A 10410-nucleotide genomic window follows, 5' to 3' on the forward strand; every position below is an offset into this window, starting at 1 on the left:
TCATACTCATTGGGTCTGTCAATACAACTGACCCCATTTTACATTTCAGACAGCTCCCCTCCATCCACTTTCATGCTGTGCGAGCGAGGGGGTGATTAAAACATTCCCTTCCTGTGGCGAAGAAAATCCAGCATGACTTTGCATGGAGTTCAACTTTGACTGATGACATCACAGCCTCAAACTCAAACATGGTTGTGTGGTTCACCCACTTGGCTGTCATTGGTGTTATCTTGCACTGCATGATAACACCATGCTTGTCCCGAGCACAGGTATTTATATAAATATATAAATAAAATTTAAAAAAAGTTGTATTTCCTTTTTTAATTTTATTTCTTTTTAAAAAAAAAAAAATTATTTCTTTTTATTAAAAACATTTTTTTAGCATGTCTAGGCCCCGAAAAAGCCCCCCAAAAGGGAAATAATAATAGTAAAAATCCTTACAATTTCAATATGGCCCCCCATCATTCGGTCCTCTGCCCCTAATAATAATAATAAGGTATCTCATGACAAAAGCACAGCAAATATAAAAGACAACTTCATGTTTAATAGTTTAAACTTCCAACATTCTTCATTCAAAGCTTGCAATGAACAATAATCAGCCTCACTCAGAGATTAGTGTGTTTGCAAACTGTTTGGGCAGTGGTACTAGCAAAGTTAGAGAACAACAGGGAGAAAAGGAAGAGGAAAATGGACGAGAGGAAAGAAGAAAGTGGATGCCGGGAGAGATGTGGAGATAAAAATAGAAGGGAGGCAAAACAACAACAGCAGAAAATAGGAGGATAGGTGAGAGGAGAGAGAGTCTGAGCAAAGCAAAGGCGAGAGAAAGGGGAGGAGGGAGGTAGGAGACGGAGACAACCTGAATTATTCTGCTGATTCACATAACACCAGAACATGGCCTAGTCAGCTCTCAGGGAACAGTGGAGGAGAAATCAGCTTTTTCCTTCCTTGTGTCCCTGGTGGCAACCTTCACAGTATCAATAAAAAACTCTGCCCACTCAGATCTTAGCAGTAAAACTCAAAAATCCCTGATCTCACATCTGATTGTTTATAAATATTTGAGCTCTTTTGCACTTTTCTCTCTGGTTTGTGAAACAAGAACTGTCACACTTCTGAAACCGGGTTCTGTTACGAGATCTTACGAGAGAAGGATTTAACCTGAATTCAAAAAAATGCAATGAGAGATGAGATGGGGCATTTGTAGCCAAAAGCAAATAAGTAATTAAATATACAGTTGTTTGAACTATGTCCATCCGGGGGCATCAGGGGGCCGGTGTGGGGGGTTTAAAGAGACCAGTCTTTCTGAAGTAGCGCACGATGAGAGGGACGGACACCAGAGTGATGCTGATGCGGACCGGAGCGAAGAGCTTGTGGATGGCGTAGGCCAGGACGAACGTGCTGGTTCCTGCTGCCATCTTAGAGCGCACGATGGCCTCGCTGAATCCCACTTTGCACAGCACAGCCGCCATATCGATCCCACTAAGGAGACAGAAGACACAGCAGGCGGGTTAGAGGTGCATAGAATTCACAAAGTAGGTTCACTCACATGACTTCTTCCGCTGCTTTTTATCAAGAGTTAAAACATGCGCACTATACATAGTAAACTAACACTGCAGCATCAGACGTGTGAAATAACCATGAATTCTTTCATTAGGTAGTGAGATGGATGGATAGAGATTCCAAGTAATAACACTCACAGCATAAAACAAATATAATACAAATTAATAATGTCAAACATCTACATTCAGAAATCCAAATCATTCAAATCCCAATGCATTACTTTTCAACGATAGTGTCACTTTCTATACGCTATTGTCTGAATTACAACAAACTGCAAACCCGAACAAATATTTACATTAAATGTATCATCCATCTATTGCCTGGACTTCCTACCTGGCAGTTGAATGACTACTTTAAAAAACCATAGCAACACAAGGAGAACATGAAAACTCCAAACAAAAAGATCCCAGCCAAACTACGGTGTGGTTATATACTGGAATAATACTGACATCTACACCTGAAGGTTCTCTAATGCCCCAAAATAAATGAAAACACATCCCAACGTGTCGTGTGTATTTGGTTCTGCGTAAATGGTGCAGCTCACTCTTACTTCCACCAGAGGGAGCTATGTACAATATATAATGTTTCATAAGTTTTTCCTTTTGACCCATTTAAACTGGTGACATTAGCACAAGCAGCATAGCAAGATAAGAAATCAAACAAATCAAAGTGGGTCCAACAAGCTACACGTAACACTGCCCATGTGGGACACTGTTGTAGAGTTGTGGCATTTTTCTGAGCCATTTATGGAAATAAATATGTGAAGAATGTGAAAACAAGAGGTTTAGAGCAGCGTCAGGCTTTTCAGCCTCTCTGTCTCTGTCACATTAACAGCTCTGTGAAATTTGCTCTGCTAAATATAAGGATCCATCTGCACACTGCCGACTGTTGACTCAGTTCTGTATTAGCAGGCCACATGCCGGGGCTCTCTGGACACACAGCGATAATGCTCCGTGGCTGCTGGCTACAGAGTCAGGTTTCAGTTCAAGGGTCATTACGAGCTGCAGAAGGAAATCACCGAGCTGTCACGTAACCTCGGCCAAGTCGCTCGAATATTCAAGGCATTGGCACAGAGAGACAGAGACAGAGACAGAGACAGAGACAGAGACAGAGACAGAGACAGAGACAGAGACAGAGACAGAGACAGAGACAGACAGACAGACAGACAGACAGACAGACAGACAGACAGACAGACAGACAGACAGACAGACAGACAGACAGACAGACAGAGAGAGACAGACAGACAGAGACACAGAGAGAGAGAGAGAGAGAGAGACAGACAGACAGACAGACAGACAGACAGACAGACAGACAGACAGACAGACAGACAGACAGACAGACAGACAGACAGACAGACAGACAGACAGACAGACAGACAGACAGACAGACAGACAGACAGACAGACAGACAGACAGACAGACAGACAGACAGACAGACAGACAGACAGACAGACAGACAGACAGACAGACAGACAGACAGACAGACAGACAGACAGACAGACAGACAGACAGACAGACAGACAGACAGACAGACAGACAGACAGACAGACAGACAGACAGACAGACAGACAGACAGACAGACAGACAGACAGACAGACAGACAGACAGACAGACAGACAGACAGACAGACAGACAGACAGACAGACAGACAGACAGACAGACAGACAGACAGACAGACAGACAGACAGACAGACAGACAGACAGACAGACAGACAGACAGACAGACAGACAGACAGACAGACAGACAGACAGACAGACAGACAGACAGACAGACAGACAGACAGACAGACAGACAGACAGACAGACAGACAGACAGACAGACAGACAGACAGACAGACAGACAGACAGACAGACAGACAGACAGACAGACAGACAGACAGACAGACAGACAGACAGACAGACAGACAGACAGACAGACAGACAGACAGACAGACAGACAGACAGACAGACAGACAGACAGACAGACAGACAGACAGACAGACAGACAGACAGACAGACAGACAGACAGACAGACAGACAGACAGACAGACAGACAGACAGACGAGGGGAAGGAACTTATGCTCTTGTCAGAACTGTGGGTGGGTGTTGTGCTGCTTCGGCGTTTCTCTGTCCATCACCATCAATGTCAGGGATTTGAAATTCTGCACATCTTGTTGAAAAGTTAAAAGTCTGAAAACACAGTAGCCAGATGAGAACACGCCCTCATGTTTTATTCAAGCACTCGCCGCGATTTTAGTGTCTGCGTCTGATGGAGCCAGTCGTGATATTTCAACAACAGCAGAGCCGCTACAATGTGGCTGAGTGAGTGGAACATTTTTCACGAGCCCGCACTCTGCTGTCTCTCACATAACAGGTCCCATTTCCTGCCAATTTACAGCAGAGGTTTCTGCGTTCCTCGGTGTAAAAGCTGCCCACGGGTCGCTCATTTCCTGCGCTCGTCTTTAGGTTTAAAGGAAATGTTACAACCCGACGCTCTGGCACTGCCAGATAATATCAGTGAGTGATGTTTGATGCATTCAATTGTTAAACATGTTGGCCGTGTTGTAGTCCTGCTCAATGTTCCCTCTTTCCCTCAGTCACAGCACCTTTATCTCACTTACTGATTCAGACCATCAATAGGTTCTGTTATGGTCCTTTTTCACCAGACTCCTAACTCCTAAGCACTTTGCACTGTTTTCTGACTATTTAGAGACAAAGTGATTTGTTGAAATGATCAGGAGATTAATTAAAGTAATAGTTATTTGCAATTAAACCGTAATACACATCACACTATTGTAACGCTCTAGGTGTTTTGATTAAATTGCTCATATATATATATATATATATATATATATATATGAGCAATTTAATATATATATATATATATATATATATATGTAATACTAATACTTCCACAGTGTGTATAATATAAAATGCAATCCCTGATATCAATTTAGAAAAGAAAAAGATATAAACGTAAAACTAAACAAAAGTAGGATCAATGCAGCTGCGTTCCCCAGCCAGACATAATGTAAGTGCCCCCCAGACCCTCCACCTGTAGAACAAGCAGTGAGCTCTTCATTTACCTGGATACCAGGAGGTAGAACATTCCCAGAGACATGAGGGAGATCCCGATGTGAAAGCAGACTCCCACTGCTCCATACTCCTTGAAGACTTTCTTGAGCTGCTGGGTCTTGGTTGGTTTCCCTCCTTCTGGCTCCGGCTCCCCCGGGACCTTTTCAGCAGACGAGGACGTAGAAGAGGCCTCCTTCAAATTCTGCTCGTCCTGGATGAAGACAGAAATAAAATATCTGAGAGTGAGCAGAATAAATTTGAAGAGGAGAATAAGGACGGACAGCACATTATGAGAGAAACACAGAGGATAATTAGATTTGGCACATTCTCATATTTAAGAAGCTGGAGCTAGAGAGCAACTGGAGTTTGAGCCAAATGATTTAATTAATTGATGATGAAAATTGTTGTTTATTTTCTTATTAATCTTGTTACAGCTCAACTTATAAGTTTACTGAAACCGTATCAGTTGTTTTTAAGAAGTGAAGCCAGAATGTCATGTTTCTGATGCTCTGCGGGAATAAAAGACCAAATGTTCTTTTTTTCAGTTTGAGGCCACATATAGAAAAATACACGCATCATCATAATGTAAAAGAAAAAAGTGTGTTATGTGCGTCATCTGCTGAAAAGTTGAGGTCATCCAAGTAGGTCGATCGGAGCCTGAACTTTTATGAGCTTCCTCTATTCACTGTGCAGCTGAATGAGCTGGGTTTAAACATGAGGCTGCTGCTGCTCTGTGGTTTGATAATTATGGGTGCCTAGCGGTACGGCACCCCTAGGTAATGCATCACAGGGCACAACACTCAAACTACATATTTTTGCTATAGTTCCCAAACAATGCTGCAGTCAACCTTCATAAACGTCCTCGGATTCATACACAAACTATGATTACACAACGTTACTTTACTTTAGTAAATTAATCTGAATAGTGCCTGGCGGGCTGCACTTCCACATGTGGTTATGTTAACTGCAGTTGAACCTGTGCAACAAGTATTTGATCCATCTGTGTCTACAGCATTTCAAGTGGGTTTCTTAAGTGTCAGGACTTAGACACTTAGGACCATAGATTTACAGCAGAGACCCACAGAGAGCTGTGTAGCAATAACTACTGTATGATTCAGTGTGAAATGAAGTTATTATTTTAATCAGGACATATCTGAATGACATAATGTACCAAGCTTTTCCAGCATTTATAAGCAACATGCAATACCTCAGTTTATGAATCTCAGAGCTACTCATAGAACTTTGAAGGACTCTGTGTCTGGGTGAACAGGGGAGACCTTGCTCACAGGCCTGTCTGCTCTCATTCATCTGATCACCCTGCTGTGGTGATACAATTACAACTAAATGTCTTTTATGGATACCCCTCAGGTTAACTCAGGGTTTTCCATTATGATGAAACATACTTGGTGAAGAATAATCACAGTTTCTGTTTTATCGCCAGCTTTCAACTTTCCTTTCTTTTTCATTAGAAGCTTAGTGTTAAGCGGCAGGAGGGCATCGTGTTCACTAGCTCTTTTGTAGCCTTCCCATTATAACAATATTCCTCTGGCAAGAGGAAACACAATCCTTAAACAAACAGGAAATAGCTCAGGCCTGCATGTGGTTAAGTATTTTTAGACAAACTACTGATATGATGCCTACAAAGCTGAGACAACTTATTAAGTACATGGAATGCTGCCTACACAGAGACCTCTTTAACAGGCGCTTTCTGGACAACATGTAGGCTGATTATAATATAGTAGAAATGAGACAGTTAAATAGTGACAGAGACAGAACATTGGATATCATGTGAATTAAAATTGACTATAAAATGTCACGTTTCTTATCCATAAAACAAACAGGGGCTCTGTATAAACAATGTTTTATATACAGATTTTGGACAAATCCAAATGAGTTTAAGAACTGTAGAGAAATGTATAAAGCTTCAGCATTTATAAAATGTATAACTACATTTGTTGTAAAATTATTATAATAATACAAAATAAATGAATTCTGGTTACATGATGACCTCAGGGCCTCAAACCTCAGACTGCATATAAAGATGGATGCTGACAGCTACCAAAAGTGAAGCCACATTTTCTAGATGATCCCTGGTGGCTTCAGTCTTGTTCATAAACCCTTCCTCCTCAACGGATGAGACCTGCCCCAAATTAAAATGTAATTTTAAATACCGAATACATTTTTCCTCTGTCACTTTAGGTGGTTCTTATTATTAAGTGATGTGAAGGGTGAAACATCCTGATTCACAGCTGAGACCTCAATTCTGTGGCTCCACTCCACGATTACTGCCGAGCAGACTCTGGCTCCAAATTACATCAACAGAGCACGATGACAGCACCGGTATCCAGGATATTTTAGTTCAAGTTTTAGTTGAAAGAAGTGGAGACATCTTTACTTACAGTCTATACCTCAAACTGCTTTTTACACTCGACTCCATGCTCCCTTTTCAGCCTAGTTTTAAACATGAAAGCGTCACATGCTGTAATAATCTAAGATGTTTTTGTGAAATTCATACATTCACTTGACTTTCGTTCATATCCATCTGTGCCTTAGTTGCTATAGTGACATTCTGCTTTCCTCTGACTGTCTTCTCTTGTGGGGTTCAGTCAGACAATTAATCAAGTGTGTAGAGACAATGAAGAAGAGGGGAACAGAAGGAGAACAAAATGATCTTTTCTCTTTGTTGTAATTTGTTTAGCTAAATATAAATCTGAGCCGCCTGCATGAAGCCTAAGTCCTGTTGATGTATTCACTGTCGCGCAAACAATGGACAATAGAAAGTCTGAAGTGGGCGAGGGAGCAGGCCTTTGCTTTTCAGAGGGGAGTCAGGCCGAGCTAAAAGTAAAGGCGGGCTGCAGCGTGGGAGGGTCATGTGAGTGTGCGGCCAAAGAGACTTGTGCAAGGGAGGGTGCATGGGAGGGGAACAGTGGCACTGCTGTGTCTGATAACAGCTTTTCAGAGGCATGAAAACACATGCACGGTCACGATGGCATGCCAACAGGGACAAAGACACACTCACGTGCACAGACAGAACACGAGGGAAACGGTCAAGTAGTGAATGCCTCCTGTCGAAGGTTGAAGCCTAACAGCAGCCCTCTATTTATACAACCTGTTTAAGGCGGGAAGGTCGTGCTTTAGTTCTGTCTCACCAGTTTGTATAAAAACGTACAAAAAAACAAATGGCTAGCATGGTTGTTCCACCTTTAATCCAGCAGCAGAGTTTGTTGAAGAGCTGTGTAAAGGGGAGAACTGTCATGGTGGGAAAAACGCTGCCGTTCTCGTGACACACTTCACGACACAAATTCCAGAAAACTAGCACGTTGTCTAAAATTCACAGACTGGCAGAGTTTCTCCAGCCAAACTGGAGCATGCTGACTGAAATGTGCAGCCAGTGGCAACCAAGCACCCACAGTCTCCATCCAGTGACTTTGTACAAGGGAAGAACCTTTTTTTTAATCTTTTTTAACCAAATTTAAGTTTAAAGCAAGTTAAAATATTTTGTTAGCCCTGTTAGCAACAGATCTGTATTGATGGTGGTGTTGTGTTGGTTAGTCCATCACTTGGGGACAGACTGAAGTATCTCAACCGCTCCTGGATGACTTGCCATAAAACTTCAGGCAACACATGGTGCCAAGGTGATAAAATATGATTGTCAAACTTTTACTGTAGTGACTTCAGGTCATAAATTTCACGAGGATGGTGAACATGGTAAACATTTTGAATAAAAAACATCAGCATGTTGCAAAGGTCGGCATGTTAGCACTCTATGGTTAGCATTTAGCTGAAGCCCATCAAGAAGCCGACAGCCTCACAGAGCTGCTGGCATGAGATGCTTGTGTGAGATAATGATGATGTAATATAGAATAACAGGAAGAAAACACAGAATACTACAGTGTGGTCCCTTTTTCTAACGTTTTGTGCTTTCTAAGAACTGCTCACCACAGAACAGGTTCACCTCCATCTGTATCCACTTCCCACTGCTGCTGACTCACCAGCAGAGCACAGGCCAGTTTCTTACTCACTGCTAATGGGTTTAGACTTACTGACTCAGCTATAATGGGTTTGTTGTGCCCTCAAGGGGAATAAAGCCTGTTCCGGGGTGAGAAGTGAATAGTGGTTAGGTTAAGGTTAGGCATTGACTGGTCATGGCTAAGCTTTGGAATAAGGTTTTGCCAAAATGAATATATGTCAATGCAAAAACAAAAGGATAAGTGTGTGTTTGCATGTCTGTCTTTTGTAATGAGGGCCATTTTTGGTTCAATACCAGCATGGTGAGGACATTGGCTGGTTCTCACAAATCCAAAGGTATGGTTAAGAGCTGAGACTTGGTTTTAGGGTTAGGTCAGGTTTAGAAGCTAGGAAATGCATTGTGCCAATGGTTGTCATCACATCGAGCCTTGCCCATTTTGAGCCTAGAACCTACAGAGTTAGGACATTCTGCCCCACTTTCAAAGGGCATGAGGGTTAAGACTTGATGTTAGGGTTAGGATTAGAGTTGGGGGTTAGGCTAAGGATTAGGTTTAGGTCAGGATTAGGCATAGTTGTGATTGTTAAGGTTAGGGTGAAGGGCTTGCAATGCATTAGGCCTATGAGTGTCCTCTGTAAGAGAGAAGTAACAGGTGTGTGTGTGTGTGTGTGTTCTTGGTTACATAGATCCATAATGCAGTAGACTTGTGTGTATGTGTAACAGACCACACAGCTTAGGCCCTCATGTTCAGCCTGTTCTCGTCATGGCTGTCAGTCAGTGAACACACTCCTGCATATCTCTTTCTTTTGTTTTTACCACTGGCGCCACCGGGACACAGACAGACCGGATCACTGCGGTTACACAAACAATCGAGCTGAGGAGGAACATTCACCCGTGTGTCGGCGCCTGTCTCCCCCCCGGGCTGGCTCCTCCTGGCGGCTGCAGCGGTGGATGATGCCCCGGGTGAAGCCCTGGTGTGCATGGTCCTGCAGGAGACCCTCCAGGTGCCTGGGGACACCACGTGGCCCAGCGGCGGCTTGGTCGCATCTAAACTCCCGCCCTCGCTCCTCACCCTCCTGGAGAGACCCTCGGCCACTCGCTCCCAGTCCGCGACCCCCCGGTCCCAGTTCAGCAGCTGGAAGCGCGGCTCCGGCTGCAGCGTGCCCAGGTGCGCATGCGTGGTGGAGTGCACGGATCCACACACAGACCTGCACTGCACCGTGTGACCTTTGTGTAACGTCCCGGTGACGTGCCTCGGCGTTTGTGCTCGGACTCTCACCAACCAGCAACCCGGGGACCTGAGCGCCTGATCCACCGCCGCTGCAGACAGCCTGCCCCCCCCACGCCACAACAACATGGTCGTGTCCACGTCCCGCTGGAGGATCGGTCGCGTTCTTTAATACGATCGCACGGAGCGAGCGGGTCCTTCACGACACGTCCGGAGCCCGGGAGCAGCTGTAAACATGCTGTTGTCCCGTCCTGCCTCCCTCCCTCCGCTCCGCTGTTGACCGATTATCACCCGCAGCCAATGAGCTCTGACGCGCAACCGCAGAAGAGCGGAGGGAGGGAGGAGCAATTTAAAGGTGTAACCGTGTCGGGCTCCTCAGTGAGCTGGGTCTGAAACCACCCAGGGCCTGGTGATGTCACTGGGACCAGTACACGTGTCATAACAGCTGGGCAGCAATACACTATCAATTATGATTAAGTGCAATTATTCATTATTAAGACTTTATGAGTGTTTTCTCCAGCAGAGTTAGTGGAGAGGGAGCAAGTTGAATCATATTGAGAAAAGGCTAGCAAGCAATTCTTTAAGATATGTTGTGCATTTTATTG

The 10410-nt window shown here is 43.9% G+C and overlaps 1 protein-coding gene across 1 annotated transcript; it reads right to left on the reverse strand.

The window, feature by feature from the left end:
• Nucleotides 1–524: 524 nt before the first annotated feature.
• fam210b (family with sequence similarity 210 member B) lies at nt 525–10092 on the reverse strand. Its single transcript, XM_061069356.1, has 3 exons — nt 9470–10092; nt 4622–4821; nt 525–1476 (listed from the first exon to the last, which is right to left on the reverse strand). Exons 1-3 carry the CDS (start codon nt 9932–9934, stop codon nt 1260–1262), a joined length of 882 nt encoding a protein of 293 aa, XP_060925339.1. The 5' UTR covers nt 9935–10092; the 3' UTR covers nt 525–1259.
• Nucleotides 10093–10410: the final 318 nt, after the last annotated feature.

This window comes from Limanda limanda, chromosome 4, assembly GCF_963576545.1.
Source record: "Limanda limanda chromosome 4, fLimLim1.1, whole genome shotgun sequence".
NCBI lineage: Eukaryota > Metazoa > Chordata > Actinopteri > Pleuronectiformes > Pleuronectidae > Limanda > Limanda limanda.